Source organism: Carassius gibelio, chromosome B21 (genome assembly GCF_023724105.1).
Source record: "Carassius gibelio isolate Cgi1373 ecotype wild population from Czech Republic chromosome B21, carGib1.2-hapl.c, whole genome shotgun sequence".
In the NCBI taxonomy this organism is placed as follows: Eukaryota; Metazoa; Chordata; class Actinopteri; order Cypriniformes; family Cyprinidae; genus Carassius; species Carassius gibelio.
Window position 1 is genome coordinate 23,933,475 of NC_068416.1, and position 26,512 is coordinate 23,959,986.

At 34.6% G+C, this 26,512-nt stretch overlaps 1 protein-coding gene across 2 annotated transcripts in view; it reads right to left on the minus strand.

The window, feature by feature from the left end:
• Positions 1-3,738: 3,738 nt before the first annotated feature.
• The window catches only part of LOC127985676 (AP-3 complex subunit beta-1), a 95,734-nt gene continuing 72,960 nt past the window's right edge, over positions 3,739-26,512 (minus strand). For both annotated transcript variants that reach the window (XM_052587729.1, XM_052587728.1), the window contains exons 23-27: positions 20,370-20,598; positions 17,852-17,936; positions 15,527-15,624; positions 11,560-11,698; positions 3,739-4,336 (exon numbers count right to left, since the gene is read on the minus strand). In XM_052587729.1, coding sequence (XP_052443689.1) covers positions 4,180-4,336; positions 11,560-11,698; positions 15,527-15,624; positions 17,852-17,936; positions 20,370-20,598 — 708 coding nt within the window. In that variant the 3' untranslated portion in view covers positions 3,739-4,179. The remainder of the gene's footprint in view (positions 4,337-11,559; positions 11,699-15,526; positions 15,625-17,851; positions 17,937-20,369; positions 20,599-26,512) is intronic.

Below are 26,512 nucleotides of genomic sequence, written 5' to 3' on the forward strand. Positions count from 1 at the left end.
GTTATTATTAACTATAACCATAAAAAAGCAACATTTCGCTCCGTTTAGTTATTCTTAAACCACTCCAATAACTACAAATAAATAAAATAAAACTTAATTCATACAAATGAATAAAAACTATAGAGACATTTAAAAACAAAATAATTAACACACACACACACACAACAAAATAAAAAAAAAACTACAATTTAAATAGAAAATGTATGAAAAAAAATCTAAATATATAATAATTCACAAAACTATAATAGTATATTAATGACGCTAAAATAACACTGTACTGTCATTAAACCTAAAATTGTTTCCAGTTTTGAAAAGCATCATAAAAGTGCTTTATTTGCTATATTTTAACAATAAAACAATTTTATATGCTATATTATGTCTTATAATCATTATATCATATTGTATACATTTTAAAGCCAGGTACAGTTTTCTGAGTATAATAATATTAACAATAATAAAGAATAATAATAATTTTGAAATATGTATTACAAGGCCTGTAATGGATTATATATTCAGCTTTCTCACTCAAACAGTCAAGCAGTATTCATATAGAAACGCATGACATCAGTCTGTGCTCGTATAACCTCACGGACGTGCAGAATGCTTTCAGTAAAGCCTGATAGGAATGAAGTGTAAAAATGTAGATGATAAAACAAGTGCAGGAATGGAGAGATGAAGTGGAGGGGAGAAGAGAAGAGAAAACGGTAGTTTTATCAGAGCATGTCAGCACATGTGTGTGTGTTTGTGACACTGTCAGCAGATCGGAGACACGCTTGATAAGATTCTGTCTAATAGGAGCTGCTCCCCACGGTCGGGTCAGACAGCCGCTTCCACACACACACACACACACACACACACTCTGACAGACAGCATGAAAAGCTCAGATTAAGAAGCCCATCATGTTGCCCAGAGCTGCCCACCGAGAGACCATGAAATCAAGCTGTCAGAACAACAGAGAGAGAAACAAAGAGAGAACCACGAGTTTGTTCAAGTGTCTGAGTGAAAGTGTGGATGCTTTACATTGCATGCTCTCAGGAAAACGCTTGTCTCTGCAGTACAACTGTACAATGTTTTCATGGTAATAAAGAAGGCTGCAATTAAAAGTCAACTGAGAGAAAGTCATAATCAGTGTGCGACTGTGACTGTGTGTGTGTTCACACCTGTTGTCCTCTTTATTCAGAGCTTACCCATACTATGATAATCAGCTTCTTCCTAAATACAATTACTGCTATTGTAAAAGCATTATACATTAATAAGAGTTCTTTTAAAACAGTTCTTTCAAAATCTTTCTCAATTTATTATGACATTTTTAATGAGTTGCCACCAAAAATTTTGATTTTCACTCAGAAATTGCAAGTAAATTTCACAATTAACCCTTTGCAAAAACCCAGTACCCCTTTGTTACGGTCGCTATGTCCGATAGGCCACAAATCATGTTCTCACATTTTTAACCCAAAAGTTGGGTTAGTCCATATTTGACCCAGCCTTGGTTTGAAACAACCCAGTATTTTGAATCACAAACATTGTTTAAAGTGCTGTTGACTTTGAATTTCCTGAGAACGGGAAATTTTTACTCACTGAGGGGAGTTTTTACCCATTGTTACCACAGCAACACACGTAAAAGCACGCCACCCGAGCAATCTGCAACATCTCCAGGTTTAATTGAAAGCGCAGTGTTTACATTGCCCTAATTGGAGTCGAATCACGTCGCAATGGAGTTTAAAAATAATTACAGAAGCACCAGACGAATGCCTTTAAATCCTCAGATCTGATCCATTTCTAACCTCAATAAATCTAGTTTAATTGAGGGAAAACGCGGCGTGCCATGCGTTTTGTGAGAATGCTGTGATGAACTCCGCATTTTGAACTAAAATTACAGCACTGTGTCAAAGTCCTGCTGTTCAACAGCTAACAGTAATCTGAGTGAAGCGCTTCCCATCTCACACACACTTGGCTTTATTCGAACAGCTTTAATTGTCTTTAATAATGGAGTTGCATGTTGCTGATGGACTGTAATTCTCTTGATTTTAATAACTAAACAGAGCAGGACTGCTGTTTACAGCACCGTTACACTCACAACACACTTATTCAAAACTATGATGCCCCAAATTACTTGATTTTGGATATCTGAAACATTATCATAAAAAGGTTCCAGTCCCGGCTGCTGATTGGTCAATGCACAATTACGGTACATAAAAAACAACAAAGCCAATGATTAGTAGGTAAATTAATTCAGTATGTCTCATACAAGTACTACTTTTTATGTTTTTATTTAATTTTAAGATTTCCTGTAAAAGGATGGAATGTTGTGAGACAAACTGACTAATATCACAAAACATCACAGAATTCATCAAATCTTTTGCTAAATCCACTGACAGCAAATATGATGTCTCTTCCTGGTGATGCCATATACAAATTGGCATTTATTATTATTTTTTGTTTTTTAAAGAAATGTTAGAAATTACTGTGATTTTCTAAAGCAGAAATGTAGCGTAGAAGTTAGTATGGAGTACACAGGAAAATAGTATAACAATTTAATTCAGTTAATTTAAACAATATTTCAAAAAATAAATAAATAAATATATATATATATATATATATATAAAATTCATCACTTGAAATAAAACGTTATAATTTATTTTAATTATATATATAAAAAAAATTATTACATTAGCTTCCCCTGCTGTACTAAAATAACTGAAACTGATATAAAAATATAAATGTATATATATATATATATATATATATATATATATATATATTTATTTTTTTAAACAAAAAAGGCAAAAATGTAAAATAAAAAGAAAACGTAAAATACAAAAATTATATATATAAAACACAAAACCAGTGTTAGGTTACTGGGGAATGTTTTTAGCAATATGTAAAAAAACATTATATGGGTCAAAATAATAGATTTTTCATTTATTGAAAATCAATAGGATATTAAGTAAAGATCATATTCCATGAAGATATTTTGTACATTTCCTACCATAAATATATCTAAATTTAGTTTTTGGTTAGTAATATTCATTACTAAGAACTTCATTTGGACGAATTTGAAGGCAATTTTCTCAGTATTTCTTTTTTGCACCCATAGATTCCAGATTTTCAAATAGTTGTATCTCTGCTAAATAGTTGTCCTATCCTAATAAACAACAATCAACAGAAAGCTTATTTATTCAGCTTTGGGTCACTTTCACTTACTCACACACACACACACACTAATGTGCTGAAGTGGCTGTATATACACAGTTTTCATCAACACCCTTTACCTATAATTACTTTTACAATACAGCGCAGCATCTTGTACCTTACTGGGTAATTATTACTTCATAGCTTAGTGATCATCATGCATTATATCGACAGCGTAATGATTATGCCATCATCATGATAATGCCAGAGATAAAAGCAGGCTGAGATGAAGCAGTTAAGCGCAGACGAGGCGAGGTGAGTGTATGATGAGTGTTTTCTCTTAACAGCCTCCAGTGATGGAAGGAGATGCCGCTGAATTCTCTCTCCCATAAAACTGTCTGTGTGCACATCATATCAGCTCTGTGTGATAAACAACAAGAGCCATAATGCTCCATAAACATGTGGCTGGCTGCCTGACAGAGAAAAGCCTCATACTGGCCATAAACTACAATTTCTCTCTTAATGGGCAAATGTACTGCAAACATCTCAAACACCCATACACACACATCAGCAAATATGATGCAAATGAGACAATCAAACTACTACTCAGAGTCCACATATATATATATATATATATATATTTTTTAATCACTGTAATTTTAAGCAAATGTAACTTCTGTAAGGTACAATCATTTTAAGAAAGGCACTTCACATAGGATTGAAAGCAGCACATATCAGCATCATGTCATCTGGGAAGTGTATCAAAATCATAACCACAAATAAAAACTGTCAGCGTTGTGCTTGAAAAGCCTTTCTGAATACATTTAAATCTCACGGATTAGCAGAGAACATTGATGATCCGGTAACGAAAGCGGAGACTTATTTTTGGGGATAAAGGAGAACAGATATGAAGCCATCTTTCCGTCATCTTCTTAAAACGATACACATCCTCCCAAGTGTCAGTATAACCCAGAGTGAGCTCTATCTGAATACAGCATTTGTCCGTGCCTGAACATGTGAACAGGTGACCGTGGGATTGATGTCTATCTAGGGGTCGCTGTTGGTCAGGGCTGTTTTCAGCTGTCGCAGGAGCATAGAGCCCATCACGGTTCTCTCAGTGTTGATGGTGATCACCGCGTCAGGATCCTTCAGGGCCACCGACACCAGGACCAGACATCCAGAACTCACCGTCTTACCTGCAAACCTGGAAATACACACACAAAGGGATTGCTTGGTTGGCTTTTTGACTCCATGTCAGCTATTTTCATCGTTCAAATAGTATAAAAGAGCTAGTTTAAAACATACAGTAAGGTTTTAAAGTTTGCTTCAGATAGAAGAAATATAGACATTAAAACAACACAATTATTTCAAAATAGACACAATTTACTTAACCAATACCCTTAATCTTATTGTGCGCAATTCATCAGTGTGTATTCTCCTGAAAAAGGCTCTTCAAAAGACAAAAAAAATTTAACCAATGATTTTGAATTTACGTACATTAAATAAACTTTGAATGAGATTTTTATAAACTTAATTTGAGAATGAATGAATGAATGAATGAATATATTACCACAGTTAGTGGTAATATATTAAAGATTTACAGAATATCCTAGTATTTATCATTTTTTAATTATTGTCAAATAAAAAAACTGATGAGACATTGATGAAAGCAAACATTGATGAGACAGATTTTTGAAAAAAAATACATACATAATAAAACACACACAGAAAGAGAGAGAGAGAGAGAGAGAGAGAGAGAGAGACTTAAATTGTGTAGATCAATTCCACTCCTTATGGAATAACTCATTTAATATAATATAGCAGAATGCATGCATAGGCTTACATTTTCTGTAAAAAAAATATAGGTTCATAAACATATACTGTACAATAATTCATAATTATTTGCGAAAATCCTATCCAAAACAAATACTGGGTTTCCAACTGTTAATAACAATGAATAAGCATGTAAAAAAAGTATGTGAATAATTATGTAAATAAATACATTAATAAATATATTTAATAAAGTGCATAATTATGTGCCATACCAATATGTGAGCACTGGAGAGTGAAGGGGGAGGTGTGTGTGTGTGTGTGTGTGTGGTGAACAGGCATGGCAGTCTATTATTTGGTCTGATTAAGAAGCCATTAGGGGCCAAGGGACACCCTCCTGTCACTCACAGACTCGACCTGGTAGCCTCTCACAGACAGAGAGCAAGGTGTGGGGGTGTGCACTAAATAGAGTGCAGAGGACTAGACTTTTTACATGTAGTCATTATGGGGACATGTTTTCCAAAAAGACTATTTGCAGAACACAAGTTGCAACTGTAAGCTACAGTAGTACACGAGCAATGCAAACTTTCATTGGGACCTGAAAATTTAGCATACCTGAAAGAGAAAAAACCCACAATGCATTTCTTGTACTTTCAACAATAAGCTAGAGATGTTGTGCTATATTTAAAATAAAAAGATGTTAGGGCACAATGGAGTTGCTATATGAGCAATAAAACACAAGCCTCTTCTGCAAGTAGATAAAGCCAATTATATTTTTAGTAGAAGTTGAGTGCTTAATGCAAATCAGATATTATCATTGCAAGAACAAGGTTAAATAAATCAATGAAAAAATCCAAAACTATATAAATTAAAACTAATAAAAAAATAAAACAAAATCAAAAACTATAAACAAACAAACAAATAAAATGATAATTAAATTAAACCAAATAAATAATCTTTATGGTAAAATTAACCAAAATTAAACCAAACAAAAAGGAAATACAAAACAAAATCTAAAATGAAAAAATAAAAATGAAAACCAATGAAAATAAACTAAAGAAATATATAACACTGGAAAAAAAGAAATTAAATGAATGCTAATTAAACCAAACAAATATGAAAATCTTTAAAGTAAAAATAATAATAAAAAAATAAAGAAGATAGAATAATAATAATAATAATTAAATCAACCAGACAAATCCTCTTTAAAAAAAACTTTTTTTTCTCTAAATGGCTTGCTAATGACACGTTCTCCAAACAACAATCTAACTAAAACTGTCCAACTGTCTAATGAGCGTTTCTAAAGGAATGAAAAGTAGAACAGTTCTCAGTGATATGTGAACTAAGGATAATAGTTGACCTCTATGGGTGATGTGCAACAGGATGAGCAGGTTTATTTTCATACGATTGGAACACTTCTTGACCAAACATCTCGGAAAGGAACCGTTGATTTTAAAATGCAAAATAAACCCCAGTGCTAAAATGTAAATAGATGTATTACAACGGTATGATGCAAGTAAACCAGAGAGAGCTAGAGTTATAATAGAGATGAACTGCACTAATGAACCGTTCTATAGCGCTGTGGGAGGATTCCTGGTGTCCAGTAACCGAGGAAACGTCACAGACACGACCCTGTCCGACCTCTGCGCCCTTGTACCTCCTTCCTGTCTGTCTCTCGTTCCCTCTCTCACTGAGGAGGACCCACGTGCCTGATACACTGCCATCTGCCTCCCATTTACACAGCCTATTATACAACAATCAACCGTTTAGCACACACCCTCACACACGGGGACCCCATTTAGCACCGAGAAGCACACATACCCCCCGTCCCACCAGGAGGCCCCTCTTTTACTCCTAAACTCTGTCGCTCACACACAATGGCCACCATTTAGCCATGACAGCATCAGACACAAGAGCCATCAGGGCCACTGCTAACCAACTGGAGTCACATCTGACACACACACACACACACACACACACACAACACACACACACACACACACGTTACATTACACACAGAAAGATAGAACAACAGACAGAAAGATAGAATGACAGATAGAAAGATAAAACGATAGAATGACAGAAAGATAAAATGACAGATAGATAGATAGAAGAAATAGAACGATAGATGATAGAACGACAGAACGATAGATAGATAGAACAACAGGACGATAAATAGATAGAACGACAGAATGATAGACATACAGACAGACAGACAGATAGAAAAAGAAAGAACGATAGATGATAGAACGATAAAACAACAGAACGATAGATAGAACGACAGAATGATAGATAGATAGATAGATAGATAGATAGAGAACGACAGAATGATAGATAGATAGTACAAGTAAAAAAAGGATAGATGATAGACAGAACGATAGATAGAACGACAGAATGATAGAACGATAGAACGATAGATAGATAGAATGAACGATAGATAGATAGAAAGAACAATAGATAGATAAATAGAATGAACGATAGATAGATAGAAAGAACGATAGATAGTTAAATAGAAAGAACGATAAACAGATCAATAGAACGATAGACAGATAGATATATAGATAGATAGAACGATAGATATATAGATAGATAGAAAGAATGATAGATAGAACGATAGATAGAATGATAGAAAGAACGATAGATAGATAGATAGATAGATAGATAGATAGATAGATAGATAGACAGATAGATAGAACGAAAGATAGAACGATAGACAGACAGATGGATAGAACGAGATAGAACGATAGATAGATAGACAGACAGATATAACGATAGATAGATAGAACGATAGATAGATAGAACGATAGACAGACAGACAGACAGACAGAAGCACAGACGGGCCGATATACGAACAGACATACAGTATATAGATAGTTCTATAGACAGACAGATATTATACACACACACACACACACACACACACACAGATATATATCAGATGTAGTGTATTATATCTGTGCTGTCAGTGTGCTGCTGACACTCAGATCTCTCAGTCCCTGCGGCTCTACTAATGGAGTCAGTTTATAAAAGTCTTATTTACACACGCACTTAACACGGCCCTGAGGCACAACGTGTGTGTGTGTGTGTGTGTGATTTAACCCAAAGCCACTACATTCACATGATTTCAGTGGTCTCTAAGCATACATACACAAATACAGACAAACACACAGTATAATTACAGCTGCAGGTCCTGATACTGGACAGTTATTCGGTTTAACTCTTTCTATCTGTCGCTCATTCTCACATAAAACAAACACACACACACACACACACACACACAGAGCAGCTTTACTCAGTGTGTGTGTGTGTTGTAAACGGTGCAGTTCAGGCTCTAAATGGGTCATTGGTATTCTGGTCAGTCACCATTGGGCCTCTGAACTGGATTAATTGAGGCTGTGGGAAGAAAAGCAAAGCAGAAGCCCGGCGATGGCGAGCCGGACCGCTATCGATCCACACATACACACACACACACTTGCTCCTAATCAGAGAGAGACAGAGAGAGAGACTAAATGACTGTCGCCTCTTTATTCAACCTTAAAGACTGGAGTAGTAAGATTCCGGTTCACACGCAACAGTTATCATTCAGTCCACAGACAGACCTAAGAAACAGTTCTCAGACCAGTTTACTGGAGGATATTTGATTAATAACAGGCTCGATTAGTAGATTCACAAACGTGTTAATGTAAATCACAAAATAAACAACATAAACACAAAATAAATTTAAATGTACATTTATAAAACATTTAAATATTAAACAATTTTTGAAAAAGTGACATTTCCGTATGTATGGACCATGGTAGTACCTACTGTATTACTTTAATAAAAAAAAAAAAAAATGACAGAGACATTGTTTTGGTACACGCAGAAATGAAAATGTATACTAACACACACACACACACACAATTATATAATAAATTGGCACTGAATAAGTATAAGAAAATATTACTTTTAAATATAAAACATTTCTAACATATACATTAATAAAAATAGCAATATTTTATATATATATATATATATATATATATATATATATATATATATATATATATATATATATATATATATATATATATATATATATATATATATATATATATATATATATATATATATCTAATGGTCCTAAAATGGACTTCATATTCTTTATGCAGAATACTTCATTTCTATTTTGGGGTGACATATTTCCTTCAGATTTAGAAGCAACTTAGTCCTATAAGATTGGTACTGATCATCACTGACCCATACTGGTTAACCACTATCACTAAATGTCCTCTTCACGTATCTGCAGAAGCCAGCATTCAGAAGTTAGTCATGAAAGCAAATGTTTCGCACTGGATGCACCATATGGTAAAGCCTTATTCTGCTATCTTGTTCCTCTGTGTCCTCAAATCTACAGAGAGGGCTTTAGTCATCAATTGCCAAATGTCTGTGCCAAGCATGTTTGTGTGTGAGCATGTGTGTCTGTTTTAAGAGTCCTCTGTACTAATAGAGGTTAATGTGAGTGACCAGATGACCAGCTGTCCCTCTCCAAAATGAAGGACAAGCTTCTCTCCTCTTCCCTGAAACAAATTCCACTCACACAGCTGGGAACTAACTAACAGACAGAGGAGAAAAGTGCACCTAAACTAAAAAAGCATGCATGAAACAGTGTAGGAGAGCGGAGAACTAGAGACGGATATCACAAGACACCTCAGAAGTTAAAGTGATGACTCAGTGAAGAACATAAACAACCCTTGAGGATTTTTAAAAGGAGGACAGATGTTGATGTTGTCCTGCTTTATATAGAATTAAAAAAAAAAATTAAAAGCAAGTTACAGTCACACAGTTACATTCCTCTTATATGTTATTAATCAGCCACCAATAATTTTCTACTACTATCATGTTTAGATTTTTACATGTAAGATTATAAAATATATTTGTGAATATATATATATATATATATATATATATATATATATATATATATATATATATATATATATATATATATATATATATATATATATATATATATATATATAGGACCAGCAGTCCTTTTAAAGCAGCAATATTCCCATTCTCATAATCCTTACATCACTGTTTTTTTTTAGCACTATAATGCTTCTGTGCAATAAAAAGCCAGATTAGATGACTAGTTGTTCAGTCAACTCACCAACTAACACAACACACACACACACACACACTCAAAAAGCTTCTTATATGTGGAATGTCCACTACTATAACTATTTATGACTGCTGTGGTTTGGCTTGCTAAAAAACAACAACAGTGAGAATAGCTGTGATTCATTCGGTCTCTGTTTAGTAACAGAGAGGACAGAATGCTTTCCTTCTGTGATCTAGAGAAGGACAAGAACAGAGGCTCTGTTTTTCAAGCTCATTTAGGAGCGGCTCCCCTGGATTCCTGGCATTCTCAGACAGAAGCAGTGCTGCCCCCTGCTGCCAAACAGAAGACCCCACAAACACCCAGATCCACTAAAGACCCGGGCCAATCAGCTCTACCGGACCAGCAGATAGTCTTAAATACTGAAAGTGCATGACTTTGTGCATAAATAGCTAATAATGGCTAGGAGAAGGCCTCTACAACAAAATACTACTACTAAAATTTCTCCAACTTGGAAATAGAAACTATACATATTGAATCGTTGTCAGAGTTTCACATGAATGGAGTAATGAAGGGAAATACAGCCCTAAAAAGAGATTTCTGAGTACAAAGGACACCAGTTTGCACTGTGGGATCTGTGTTTTACAGTCCAACACTGAGAAGCCACTCAAATGAAATGTGTACCTAATTATATTGATGTGTTATTTCCTGATCAAGACTACAAGAGGCAGTTAACATCTAAACGGCCTTACAAAAATTGTTATTTACCACAACAACTCACATAGGACATCTCAGTCATTTGTTTATGCGTATACAAGTGCCTCAGGGTTTGTAGAGGAAGGATAAAGGAGAGTTTTTTCGGGACGTCTGTTAAGAAACAGCCGCGTGATTGATGACATGCTCTCATTTGCCCGATTGCGTATTCTAAATGAAATATAGGCCTTTTCCACAGACCTGCGGGCATTGATTTCCACTCAGCCCGTGTGCGCCGTGTGTCCTTGTGAGGAAGATTTTAATGCTTCTCAAGGTGCTTTCATATTCGCTCATATTTTATAATTAAATTAGCCTGCATCAGACTGCCCCAAAGTCCAGACCAAACGTCACCGTGTTTGTGTGCATATATGAGACTGAAAGGTGTGTGTGTGTGTGTGTGTGTGTGTGCGCGCGTATGAAAGTGTTGGCTGCTATAGTCCTTTAAAAAAGTCAGAAGTTGTCCTATTGTAATTTCTCCACATAATATATCTTTATAAACGTTCGAAGGATTCATACAAATGCATGCATCCCAAATGCTAAATTATACTCTATGCAAATTGCATTTTATGAATAAGAATTATGTTTTTTTTAATTACTTAAGAACAATTTGTCATTTTGATGACATTCCAAAAAGTAGGTTTTGTTAGATTTTGGCACCTTGCAAAGACACACCGACCCCAAAATTTACTAAAGAGGATAAAAACCTATGAGAAAAAGGTTTCAAATTAGGTGGAAAACAAAATACAAAAACTTAAAATGTAAATGTCCAAATTATTTCTAAGAAACAGGTCATTTTCTTTTACCTGTGTATGTTCTCCTGACTGGACGGGATCACACCTAGGTTGGCGACAGACACCACCTTTCTGTTCACTGATTGGCTGGAGACGTTCTCTGGCGTCATGGTAATTGTTGCCGATGACTCGTTCATGCCCAACAGTTTACCTGAACACAGAGATAAACATTAGCTTTACACTCGTAATAACCTAGCCTCTCCAGAGCTATTCAGGAAACGGTTCAAAAATCAGCAATTTGCACAATTTGTGTTTGTCTCATTATTATTTTATGTAAATTGTTGGGGGAGCTCAAGTTGGATGCAAACTTAGGAGAGCCATTGGTAAGTTTTGAGCTTATACGGTTTCTGTTGTATATAGCAGCAGGTGCTTTTTTATGAACTTGAAAGATGAAAAATGTTCAAAAGTGTAGATTTTTAAAGTTTCCAAAAGTCTTCTGCGCAGCAAAAACATTCTATTACTTACAGTGCACATTATTTTCAGTATTTACTCCAGTCACATGATTCTTCAGAAATCATTCTAACATGCTGGTTTGCTGCTCTAGAAACATTTATTATTAGCAATGTTTTTAAAAAGCTGCTTAATGTTTTTTAATTCAGAATTATTTAATGAAAAGAAAGTTCAAAAGAACAGCATCTAAAATATAAATATTTTTTAAAATTATAAATGTCTTTAATGTCACTTTTGATCAATGTAATGCATCCTTATGGAATAAATATATTAATTTCTACTGAGTCCCAAAGAGGTACTAAGGAGGGACCAAAATTTCTGTATGTCTTTTCAAATTATTTTTCAAAGTATCATATGTGCTCCACTGGATGACTGAATTTTCATTTCTGAATGAATTATCTCTTTTACCTTAAAACCTTAAAACTTGAATAGATGTACTTAAACTAAAGGAAACACTGTTCTGCATAAACGGCTTAAAAATGAAAGTGTACCTCTGATTCGTAGCAAGACAAACCTAGCATGTATACGTGTGCATTCTTTCATATGTAACATCTGACGCGCACAGAACGAAAGATACTGGGGGTCAAAACAATCTCGGCCTTCGGTAAGAGCATGTGTTATTTGTGAGCTGTGTTGGACCACTAGACTTGATTAAGACTAAAACTACCGGAGAAACGCTACGGCCGTGGAGGACATTAGCTGGAGACGTGAATAAGCCTCGTCGAACGGTAACAAGCACATAAAAGCAGCACGCCGCTGCTCCTTAACAAGCTTCTTCAGAGAAACACGCGCAGACAATATGGCTTAATGCGTCCAAACTGGACTAAATGAAAATGTTGTGTTGCACAGACTGGGTGCTTTTCTTTCTGAAAGGCACAACTGCGACCCACTTCAGCTTGGCTTTCAAACGGTGCGAATGAGAGAGTGCACAGTGATACGTGCAAACACACACACACACATGCACACGCTCTCTCGTTTAGGGGGCAAGGTTTTGAGAGTGCTCATTTAAAGTCTTAAATCTGTCCATTAGGCTCTATTGTAGAGAAAAAGTGGAGTAAATGAATATAGCGTGGCTTATGCTAAAAGCCTTTGCCACAGCAACCAATTAAGAATAAATGATTGGCTATAAAAAGAGCCTTACTTCCTGTTCCTCGTCTGTAAATAGTGAGGCGGGAAGCACTCTCTTCACTCATTAAAATGTGCGCGTACGCGTGTCGTCCCGAGTGAAAGTATAGGCGGCTCTCTAAAAAGACAAGGCAGGAATCCATTGAGCGTAAATGAAAAATCAAACCCGCCGTTTCTTTCGAAGAGCGTCTGCTTCATTATGTTGGCCTAATGTTGGGCCGTAAAGTGGAGAAAGGTATTCGAACGGGCCAGTTTGAGTGTGTGTGTGTGTGTGTGTATTCCCAAAAGGTATCCGAACAAGTGAGATGAACGCTAAACCAAGCTTTTCACTTCTTGGTTTCCATTTATTTGGTTTTCTCGTGCTTGTGTTTGCTTTTATCAGCTGAAACGGTTTGTTGCTTAAAGGAAGAGGGAACGAATTTGACCAAAAAAAGTTTAAAGGTGAAGTGTGTATTTCTGCATTACTAACGTTGACATGAAAATGAACAAATGACTGTTTTCAAACAGGTTTCCATACCCAGTCTGTCACTGGTCAGAAAAATTGACAGCCCTACTCCAAATTGATAAAACATCGGCTGCATATATCAAAATCTGAAACACCCTAATAAAAACACACACCAAAAAAGATTAAATGTATTAAAAATGTATTTAAGAATTCTCACTCAAAAACGGCATACTCCAATAACAAGAGGAAAGCATGGCTTTTTTTATATGAAATATTTGTTATATTTTAATAAATGACTGTCATTGGTCAAACAAACAGATAGTCCACATGGGATTTCATTCAAAATACACTCTCAGGAAAAAAAAAAAAGGTACAAAAGATGTCACTGGGGTGGTACCTTTTCAAAAAGGTACACTTTTGTACCTTATAGGTACTAATTTGTACATTTTAGTTTCTTTTCAGTCGGTCACTCTTGACGACCGATGAAATAATGATATCCCAATTTTGTCGGTATCCCAATTTTGTGAAATCTCCATTCCCTCCTTCAGGGAACGAGGGTTACCATACATAACCAAGATGGTACTTATATGTATCTTTAAGGTACCAATATGGACTCTTTAAGTACAAAGTTGTGCCTTTTGAAAAGGTAACACCCTTTTGTAACTACTTTTTATTTTGATATTTTCCATTTTTACTTTAATTTTAAAAGTTGTAATTTTGTTGTATACTTTTGTCATTTTTATAATTTTTTAATCGTCTAATAATTTTTTTTATAACATTTTATTCCAGTTAAAATTGTTATTGCAGTTTATCTAGTTACAATTTATTTAGTACATTACGGTAAATTATTTCAACATTCATTTATTTTCTTGCATCAAAAATGTTGAGCTTTTTTCCCGTAAACTATAATAACCCTTATTTATACTACAGTATCTACAACATACTTTAACAGCAGCAAATTAATTACTTGTTCAAGAGAAATATGAAGGAATTTACACTTTCAGACTGCCATTGAAAGTGAACAGTAAAACGTATTTTAAGATTTAAAAAATTATAAATATGCTCTGGACAATGTTAAAAGCTAAGAGAGCAGATGTTTTTTTTTTTAAAAGGTGTTCATATCAATCAGTTTCTCGCAAAATAATGCTTAAACCTCTAGGACCTCCGGGGTCCTGCGGAGAACAGGTCAGACACGTCAGTTCTAGTTCTCCTTGGACAACTTGTGTTGGTTGAACATGTGAAGTATACTGTGTGTCAGATTTGCCTGTCTGAGCTTTCTGCATCAGCGGTTATATTCAGAGGGACAGTTCAAAGAGCAGTGACCAGATTTAAATGTAAAGAGTTTTTTTTTCAAACGTTCACGCCTGTCACCAGCATTCAGCTTGTTCATCAACTAAACATCACAAACATAGTCATACAAGTGGTGAACATCTGAACTGATCATAAGCAGTTTTTCAAGGACGCACTGGTTAGTCTGGGCAATACATTGAATTTTAATGATACATTTGCAATAGCAGAAAATTATCATCACAATTTCAAAAATACTTTTTTTTTTCTTTTCCTCATCAAGTTTTCTAAAGACTGTCATTGAACTAGTTTCTTAACCATCCTTACTTCACAACTTGCATGATAATGTAAAGAACTAAATGTTTTAATACAGTCTATGACCATCTTCTGAGTTTGTAAGTTCAATACATTTCAGTGAATCAGTAAATCAGTTTAACATTTCTTTTGCAACATTTCACAACTTGGACACTTTTCAGTACACTGCTACATTCATAAAAAAAAGGTATCATTCTTCTATTTGAATCTAGATTAATCTATCTTCAAATGGCTTTTATTACAATCCTTATTTTTTGAGAGTGGTGTGTGCTGTAGATGTTTCTGAAGAAGTGTTATTTCTTGGTGTTTACAGCCTCAGTGTTGTGTTGTGGAAGTGCTAAGAGGTGTTTGTATTACCCTGCTCTTTGCTGAAGTCTGCTTCACTCACGGTGATGGGCAGCAGCAGCTCTCCTACCGCAGGCTGGATGGACACACTGAATTCATCTTCTTTAGTACTGAAAGAAAAGAGAACAGCACCAGAAGGTCACCACACACCTGTCCATCTTTGTGTTTCCCTTCTAAATAATCGCTACTCGTCAAAAGTTTGTGCGCTTGGTAAGAGAGTTTAGGGAAAAAAAGTATACTTTTATTAAGTAAGGATGCATTCAAATGATCAAAAGTGACCGAAAACACATCAACACGGCTGAAGTAAATTTCATTTACTTTTGAACTTTCTTTTATCAAAGGGTTCTTAATTACCATGTTTTCACACAAAAATACGAAGCAGCACAACCATTTTCATCACCAACAATAATAAAACAGGTTTCTCGAGTGGCAATCATCAGTATATCAGAATGATTTCTGAAGGATCATGTGACACTGAAGACTGGAGTAATGATGCTGAAAATTCAGCTTTGTATAACAAAAATAACAAATTTTAAAATATATTAAACTAGAAAAAATTTATTTTAAACCGCAAAAATATTTCACAATTTGTAATCAAATATAATTTTTTATAAAATAATTGTAAGAGACTTCTAAACATTTAAAAATCTAACCACAAATTTTTGAACAGCAGTACATATATGGTATTTAATACAATACAAAGTATTATAGTATGTAAACTTTTATTTTATGGACATTTTATGTCTACTTAAGGAATGTCTTCTTCAGCTCAGTAATGTTATATATTTTTACATTTCTGAGTAAGGAAAAAAAGACCAGGAATTTGTAAAAAGTAAGTAAACATGATAAATTCTGTTGTCACATGAACTAAAAAAAAATTATATGATACAAAAAAAAATTTTCAGGGAAGTTGTAACAGTATTTCACAGTTTTTGAACAAGTCAAAACATTTTACATCCACGAGAGTGACTGAAACACAATCTATTTGGTTTTCGGACCCTCCTCTCATCCCAAAAGAGTAAAAGAATAAAGTTATTGATTGTCAGCTTTGCCAATTTACTTTGTAAGTAGCCAATTAGCTGAGAAACAGAACTGTTATTACCAACCTACTGGATCAATCATCACTGATCCGCACAGAGAAAGAAAGAAAGAAAGAAAGAAAGAAAGAAAGAAGGAAAGAATGAAAGAATGGAAGAAAGAAAGAAAGAAAGAAAGAAAGAAGGAAAGGAAGAAAGAAAGACAGAAAGACATAGAAAGACAAAGAAAGAAAGAAAGAAAGAAAAAAGAAAGAAAGAAAGAAAGACAAAGAAAGAAATGGGAGACAGAAGGATGCAAGTCATTTCTATTTTCGTATTGATTAACATCATCAATGTTCGTGGCCTGCCATGGGAAAGATGACTGTCAGGTACTCTTACAAAAAAAAGACTGAAATCGGACATTAAGTTGACATCATGAAAAGCGGCAGGCTGAGCCAATAAGGAGAGCATCCAGGAGCGGGAGAACAGGGGCACCACGGAGATCAGGTGATGAGGGGAAACGGGCTTGAAAAAGATTCGGAGACCAAATAAGCATGCTAAGGATCAATGTGCAGAGTAAATCCAGGTATTACGGCATAATCTCATGACGTAGCTGTGATAGAGAGCGGCCAAATCCCTCCTTAAACTGACTCCTTGAGCTCGGCTTTGGTCCAGGGCCACAGACACGCGTGCAGGCCTGACCTGCGCCCACTCGTCTCCATGTCATTGAACTCACATTGGCTCCATTAGCACACATAATCTACCGGTGGCCCGCTCACTCCCTCCCTCTCTTCAGCTCGGCTGTTTATGGTGATGTTATTCACGCCTGGCTATTTCTCTGTATCGATCACAAAAGCCTCCGGCATAATCGAAAAGAGAAAAAACAATTACAAGCTTTGTGGAGAAGTGTTATCACTTTAAATTAGATTATTTAAAAAATGTAATGCATATTATTACCATTCACAAGATCCGGTAATAATTTATTTTTTAAAACGTATTGAAAGGGGGAACAATTAATTTTGTCTTATTTCGACCCTGTGTAAGGGATAATGAACAATACTAATTTAATCTGTATAATGACATGCTAGCGCCATCATAACGTGGACAGATTGGGAGTGTGTATTAATGTTTTTGCTGAACGTAGTTTTTAGAGGAAAGTAAACACAATCGTGCCTCGTGCTCAGATGTGTCAAAGTGGCCTGATATAAGGGTTTAAGCGCTACTGAAGCGTAATGACTCGAGGTAAGGATGGAAATTGCTAGATTTAAAGATTGTGGCTCCTCTTAATGTTGGTTGTATATGATATGTAGTGAACTGTTACCACAGCTGGAAGTTTGCAGCTTGTGTGGAGTCATTGAAGTCAACACCCATGGACACGGTTACTGACGCCTGCGGCTCCAAACGCTCTGAAGACAGAGAGAAAGATCTGTCAGCACACTGTCTGAACAATCAAAACCATAAGATCAATCTAATTCTGCAGAGAGAGAGAGAGAAAAAAAAAAAATATATATATATATAAAAATCAAAGCAAGGAAGAAAAGAGAGAAGAATGGATTGGAAGTACAAAAGATACACTAAAGTAAGTAAAGGAGGATGGATGGATGGATGGAATGAAAAAAGGAAAGAAGGGCAAAAAAAACTAAGAAACAAAAGAGGGAAGATGGAAAAAAGGGATGGAGGATAAGCGGAAGGAAGTAAAGGAAAAACTTAAAAATGGAAAGAAGTAAATGAGGGGAAAGCAAGGTTGGAAGGATGGAAGTAAGAAAAAGAATGAAGAAAATAAAAAAGCAAGGATGGATAGAAAGGAAGAAAGATGAACTAAAGGAGGGGAAAAAAGAAGCAAGGGTGGATAGAAAAAAAGGATGCACAAAAGGAAGTAAAGAGAAGGATGGGAGAAAGGAAGGATGGAATGAAGGAAAAAACAAAGAAAGGAAGGGCAAAACACAAAGAAAGAAAGAAAGAAAGCAATATTAAAAAGTGAGGAAGAATGAGCAGAAGGAATGAAGAAAAGAGAAGGAATGAACTGAGGGGAAAAAACATATGGAATATAAAATATGGGGATGCAAGGTCAGAAAAACGGAAGAAAGAAAATAGATGAATGAAGGAAAGAAAAAGAAGAAAGCGAGGATAGATAGGAAGATTGAAGGATGAACTAAGGGAAGTAAACAAAGAAGGAATGCAGTAAAGAAAGCTAGGAGACTGGAAGGAAGAAATAATGAAATTCAGGAGGGAAGGAAGAAAAGACAAAAGAGAAGGAAGGGGGGAAAAAGGAACAAAGCAAAAAAGAATAGAAAGAAAGGCCAAAATGAAGAATGTTAAGAAGGTCAGAAGAAGTTAAAGAAAACCACAATGATGGAAGGAGGAAATAACAGAATGAAGGAAGTAACTAAGCAAGAAAAAACAGAAGAAAGGAACAAAGGAAGAAGGAATAAAGGAAAAAAGGGAGAAAGGACAGAAGGAAGAATGGAAGGAAAAAGAGGGGAGTGAAATAGTTGGTGCAAAGTTGAACTGTGAAAGTGCAGCATTGTGTAAAGAAGCTTGATGTGTTCTTGATTCCTCCCAGCCATGAAATTCATCTTTGTGATGCTTTAACAACACAAGCATGGTTCAAATTAATGTTATAAACCCCAAACCTGTCCAGTGAATGACTCAAACTGCTTTGAGACAGAGAACGAGAGAAACACAGGGAATGTAAGTGTGTGTTTGTGTTGTGCACCACTGTGAGCCGTGTCTGATGAGAGGACCTCTGCTAATCGATACACTGTCTGAAATCATATCAGCTGCATTAATACAGGCTGAAGGTGTGTGTGTGCTGGACAGTCTGATTAATAACTAATATTTATCAATGTCTATTTTAATTGTTAACAGTTAATAAACACGTTAAAAATACATGGGTTGCCTTCTTGAATTCTACAAAATGTAAAGGTCTATGATTAAGATAAGACAAGAAAGACTCAACTAAAGATTGAAAATAGGACCACAAAATCCCTGACTGGAAGATAGAGAGAAAAAATAAAGACAAAATATAAACCAATGTAAAAATAAATAAATACCTAAAGCAAAAATTGTATTAAATAAATAAATAAAAATAGTATCAAAGCACAAAATAATAATAATAATAAAAATAATAATAATAATAATAGTAATAATAATAATAATAATAGTAATAATGCCTGTAAAACAGAATTCAAATAAAAAATAAAAAACTAATTGTAAAAAAAAAACTGTACTAAGTATTATGTAAAAAAACATCTATAATTTAAAATAAATAAAATGTAAATAAAAACTGTTTTTTAATAATCCATGAATTGTTAAATAAACAATTACTCAAATAAATACACAAATTGTAAAAAAAAAAAAAAACCTTAAGTAATTAAAATTAACACTCAGGAAAAATTAAATACTCAATGTAAAAAAACTAATATATTAGAAAAAAAAATGATGAATAAACAAATAAACACATAAATAAATACCCTAAGTAAAATAAACACCTAATGTAAAAAATATATATTTAATAAAAATAAATAAATAATAATAGGAATGCCTAATGCACAAAAAAATAAGAATACCCAACACAAAAAGAGCATCTATGATTAAAATAAATAAATATGAAAGTAAATAAGCAGCAGTTGCCGAATAGGTGTTGATATTGATAAGCGTGACTGTTCATGTTGTACTGTTCTCATGTTTGTGCCAATTTCAGAATGATTTGTACTTCAAACTCTTCATTCAAAATCAAGAAAGAGCACAGCAATCCGGTTCTCCATGTTATGACCCCTGTGCATCACACATTCACAGCTAGTCCTGTTCATCTCCATTTATTCACGTGTAAAGCTCACCGATAGCATTAAAGCGGTGGATGTTTAGTCCAGTTGAACTCTTCTCAGAGATGTGGATGTTCTCCAGGGCTTGGTCACTACTGTTGCTTAGCGTCAGCTGCAGGGATACCATGCTGTTGCCATAGATACAGGGCTGCCGGGTGAAGCGGTACTGGGCGGACAAACCTTTACCCGTCATCCTGTGGAGCAGCTCATGGGAGGTTTCCGGCACAAACACGGGAGAACTCGCCTGCAGGGAGACACATACATGCCAAGAAATGGTGTCAAACTGACAAACGTGAAATGCATAAAGACAGAGAAGAGAACACCTGCAGTTGGCAACAAACTGATCAGCAGCAGTGCCTTCTGGATAATTTGTGGTGGTAAATAAGTCATATTCAAGACTATAGTTGGGTTGCATTGTTCCTGAATGTGTTTATTCGAAATCTTTTTTTCTTTTTTGTCTGACCAATGGAAAATGAGGAAACCTGTATGAAAACAGTCATTATTTTGGCAATTAATCAACAATATTTATTTTTCTGTCTGACCCATGGAAAATTATTTTGCCAATTAACTGAAACTTTAAGACCTAAAACGTGTAGAATGTCAAAGTTCATATAAATCACACAAAAATACTTATTTGCAAACAGACAGACATGAAAGTAGAAAGAAAAAGGAAGTCCATAAAGAGCCACTATCAACCCATTTCCTCCTCTTAATAAAGCCACCTTTTAACTTTTTATCTTAATGCAAAATCTCTGAGACACAGATGAAGATGATAGAGAGGCATAAGGCCATTTTCATTATGAACACATTAGCAAAACATCTTGGGAAACCTTAGCAAAATGCCTATATAATGTTAGAGTAATGCTAGGATGCTTTTTATGCAGTCTTAGGTCATTTATAAAATAAGAAGTGGAAAAAGAGCTAGATTTTTTTTTCTGAAGAAAATAGTGGTTCCACAACGCATCTGTGCTAAAGTCACCAAAACAATGCTAATGTCAGTGCATTCTGGTTGCTAAGTTGTTCTGAAAAATTGCTAGGTGGTTACACAAACAATGTCGGAGGAATTGTGTTGCAACATTAAATACTTCGGGTCAGGGTTTTGCATTAAGTGTTCTTTAAACTAAAATGCAACTCCATAACATCATGAACTCATAAACATATTTATATAAATGCTCATTACTTGTTTATGATTTCTAACCAATTCTAACAACTCTTTCCAAGACTATGAACCATATTTAAAGCTTTAATTACCAATATAAAACTAAGGTCACACAACTATATTGGAATCGGTTATTAGTAGGGGTGTAACGGTTCACAAAATTCACGGTTCGGTTCGATACGATACACTGATGTCACGGTTCGGTTCGGTTCGGTTCGATACGTTTTAGATACAGCAAAATGTAAAAACATCTCAACTTTTCAGAATGCCGCAAGCGCACCGCGGGTCATGTGACAAGAACCAACCAATCAGCTTCATCCTTTCCCGTAACAAGGTTGAGAGCTCAGCCAAGATGAAGGAACAGCTGATCGTAGTTGTATATGGATTGCAATTTTGAAATAAATTTAGTAGCAGAGCTACTGCAAGCGATTTTTAGAGCTGCAAATCCATTTATCCTTCGCTGAAATTTCCGCGTCTCATGGAGAGAGCACGTCATTGTTGCTTAGCAAAGACAGACGCCTCATGAGCGCTTCTGCCCAAGCGCTTTGGAAAGGAGGAGAAAGACGTGCTTAGCGTTTTCCACGCGTTTTTAGGAGCGATATGCGATATGTTTCTAGTCTGTTAAACGCATTGGCTATTTTGCAACGAGCCTTCAGCGCGTACTGAGTGAGCGAGCGCCTGCTGAGTAGCCTAACATAAACATATAAGATGGTGTTTTTTTCTTCTTCGGGAGTGTCAGGGGCGTTGCCTGTTACGTTGTTTGGGTTATTGGGCTACCTTGTTGAACGCATATCATTATATTTCTATCTCTCTCTTTTTTTTTTTTTTTCCAAATATAATTAATTACTCCAACGAACCGTTCGGTATACATAATGCGTACCGCGTACCGAACCGAAAGCGTCGTACCGAACGGTTCAATACGAATACGCGTATCGTTACACCCCTAGTTATTAGCACATAAAATGGATCCAAAATACAGCAAAATTACATATAATTTAAAATAACATTTCTATTTGAAAATATTTTAAAATGTAATGCAAAGCTGGATTTTCAGCATCATTACTCTAGACTTTAGCGTCATGCGATCCTTCAGAAATCATTCAAATATGCTGATTTGCTGCTCAAGAAACATTTCTTATTATTATCAGTGTTAAAAAAGGTTGAAAATGTTGCGCCGGTTCATATTTTTGAGCAAACCATTTTTTTGCAGTATATTTTGATTTATAGAAAGCTAAAAGAACAGCATTTATTTGAAACAGAAAGCTCTTCTATCATTATAAATGACTTTACTGTCATTTTTAAACAGTTCAATGAATCCTTGCTATATATTGCTGCATTTCTTTCATAAAGAATATCTCCAAACTTTTGAATAATAGTGTATAAAACTGACCATCATTTCAGCTCTCAGCCATAACAAAAATAATCTGCAATTGTATCAGGAAAAATATCTCTTATGGCGCATCCCTGATTTACACTAGTTTGCTTCAAGAAAATCACTGTAAAGGCCAAGCGTCATGCCTGAAATAAGTCCTGTGACACTGGCTGCCATCAATATGACGAGTGTGGAAAGACCACTGACATCTCAATGCATTACTCCTGACTCCCTGGATTCTCTCTGGCTCGTGTGACAGCAGAACAGATCGGTGGCTGATGGCAGTTTTCTGGCTCTACACTGCACTCCTAAAAACCTGGACAGGGATGACATTTCTGCTTGCAACTTATTTGTTGGCCACGGCTCAGTCTTCAACACCAGCAATCCCTCTGAGCTACGGATTCAATCTGCAATCCAACACTGGAGTATTTTCATAGAGTAATGAGAGGCATTATAAAAGCTAAAAACTGAAAATGTGCAAAGAAAAATGGCATCCTTTCACATTCTAAATTCTGAAGTACCTCAAGGCTCTATTTGTGGACCGGTATTATTTTCACTGCTCAGTTCTGAATGCTTTAAAAATTTTAAATGTTAAAACATTAAAATGTAACAACACCAGGTCAGAATCCTCCTTTCGATTTTGCAGTAAAAAAATCTTCAGAAATATAGGAAATTGGTTTAAATATGGTAAAAATTTGTTAAATGTAGCTGAAAATTCATATTAACATTAAGTATAAATTTTTTTAATATAATTATTAAACATATTAAAAATAAAAAATATAATAATTTCTAGCAACTATATTAAATTAATGTTAAGTTATTAAAGGGGGGCTACTATGATGTTTCATGTATTCAGAGTTGTTCACAGTGTTAAAGAGATGGATTCTCATGCTAAACATGGCCAAAGTTGAAAAAAATAATTTGGATGAATGCCGAAAATCTTACTTCTAGGTTGGTACAAGTTGGTACAAAATTATTTTTGGTATTTTTATTTTATAAATATGATAAAACTAAAGACTTTTTGGAGATATTAAGGATGCAATACTACTCTATAGGTACTCGTGATTAACATGAGATTAGGTGAAACTGTGTATGTTATGTACCCTTTAAAATTATTATTATTAAATATAATTAAATATTAAATTATTCATATAACCATAATACATTATTTTAATATTAATATTATAAAACATTATATTTTGATAATTTATATTACAATACTAAATAATATGAAATAATATAATTCTTAAATCTTGATATATATAACATTAAATTATAAACAATTATATAACGGTTTAACAATGTTAATAATAATAATATGAAATATTCATTTTGATCGATGATATTGAATTATGATCATTACATTTATTTAGGAACTTATGCATTTATTATTAATACTATAATATTTATCAAAATATTTAATAAAAAAACTACATTAAATATTTAAAAGTTTTATTAATATAAATTCTAATATATTATTTTATATATAGTATTAACATTATACAACATTTTAATAAATTGCATATTAAAATAAATTTAAATACAGATAAATAAGATTACATTGTTAATAAATAATATCAAATTATATATATGTGTGTGTGTGTGTGTGTGTTTCAATAAAAAACACTAACAAAGGAGGGGTATATGTACAAAAAGTGAATGATGGCCGTTCCAATTCTGTGGAAATTTGCAGAGCTTTTGTACGGGCCTGCACATCACCTACAATCACTATGGCAGATGGTGCAACCGAAACTAGACAAACCAAAATAAAATCGGTTTGAAAACCTGACAGTATGAATGAGTTGGTTAATCTGAAACAGCAGCGTTATACAAACCCAGCAGTTATGTGCAGCTGAAAGCACCTTTAGATGCGTCATATCCTTTTGTAAGCTTCCTACAAAAACACACGAGTACACAGACACACCATGAATTTATAGCCGTGCTTTTGGAGCTGTCAAGCCGGTCTGTGTTGATAAAAGTAGCCGTAATGTTTACAGCATCAGATTTACCACACAGAAATGCACAGGTTGGATCCACTGTTTCATGATAACCGCTCCTGTCAGTGTCCTCATGGACTGGACGAGCCAATATACAACACATCGCTTATGATCACCAATATAACACACACACTTCACATCCTATAAAGTGGTCAACTCCGCTGGGCGGTGGAAGAGTAAATAACCGAAAGAAAAGGGTAACCTTGACCGCAGTGTCCCACACACACACTCGGACATGTCTCCCGTGTGATTGAGGGGCTCTATTATGGATGAGCTTAAAGGAAACCTCAGTGATGGATGACAACTCGCTCTAGTCACCTTCACATATCCCAGCATCCTCTCTGTCCACCTGCTGCCCAATTCTGCTGACAGATGCAAAACACATCCACTGGCTGGGACAAAGAGGGAGAGAGAGAAAGAAACCAGAGGAGGGAAAAGAAGGATAAACGGAGGACGGGAGGACATAAAGCAGAGAGAATTAAAAAATCTATTTTCTATTGCTGTTTGAAATCTAATTCATTTGTTTATGAGACCGTCTGTAAGAGAAAAATGTCATTTGGCGAGGTGTGTGCACGCATTGATCCTGTCAGATGTTAAAAGTCACCGTGATTAATATTGAAGGCTGTGCAAATAAATGTAAAGAGATAGGAGTTAGTTTCTTTGGTATAGCGAAATATGTAATGTACAAAAAGCAAATGTCTAATGTTGTGGCATTTTCTGGGTAACGGATCAGTCAAAAGAACTAAAATCGAAATCACATTATGGCTCAGTACACTTATCAAATCTCAGATACTTTTTACTCAAAGTATACATTGCGTGTATATATATTGCGTTTCAGAACAAAGAGTATCACGGTGTTCATTTACACATGAGCAGCTCATGATCGGGTGTTTTCAGCATCTTAAAGCGACTCAGTAAATGCTACAAACTCAATGTGCTTAACATCCATTTGGGAATGCTACTTGTGCCAGGTTCATTTTCACATTAGCATAATTTTATTTTACATTTTTGTGAACAGATGATTACAGAATTTCACCAGATTTGTAATGAAAAGCTAAGAAAACTTGCTGTCAGCTAAACACAGAAGCGTAAAGCTTGAGGGTACACTCTTCAGTAAAGAAATTAATACATAATGAAACTGTACTACTGTAAACTAAAATAAGATACATTATTTGCTCTGTTACAGTGCAGATGTATTACAATTATGTATACAATAATGCATAAAGATAAAATAATGTATTACAATATTACAATTATTATTATTATTAATTGTGAAACACTATCACAACTGATTCTGTATGATTTCAGCAGTTTTATTAATTTTGAACATTGAAATTTGAGGTATTTTGAGATATTTAGAAACTTGCCTTTTTTGCCTCCAGTAAAATTTTTAGTCATTTTGTCATTTTAATTATTTTATTTGTATTTATTTTTGTATTTTATTTAATTTTTTAATATTAAGTAAATTAATTAATTACATTATTAATATTCATTTCATATTACGGTTTAGTTTATACATTCTTATCTCAGTTTTAGTTTCAGTTATTTTAATACATCACGTCAGATGAAAAAAAAGAAAAAAAAATAGAGAGAAATGTTGCTTTGGCAACTAGCTGAAATAATAAAAAAA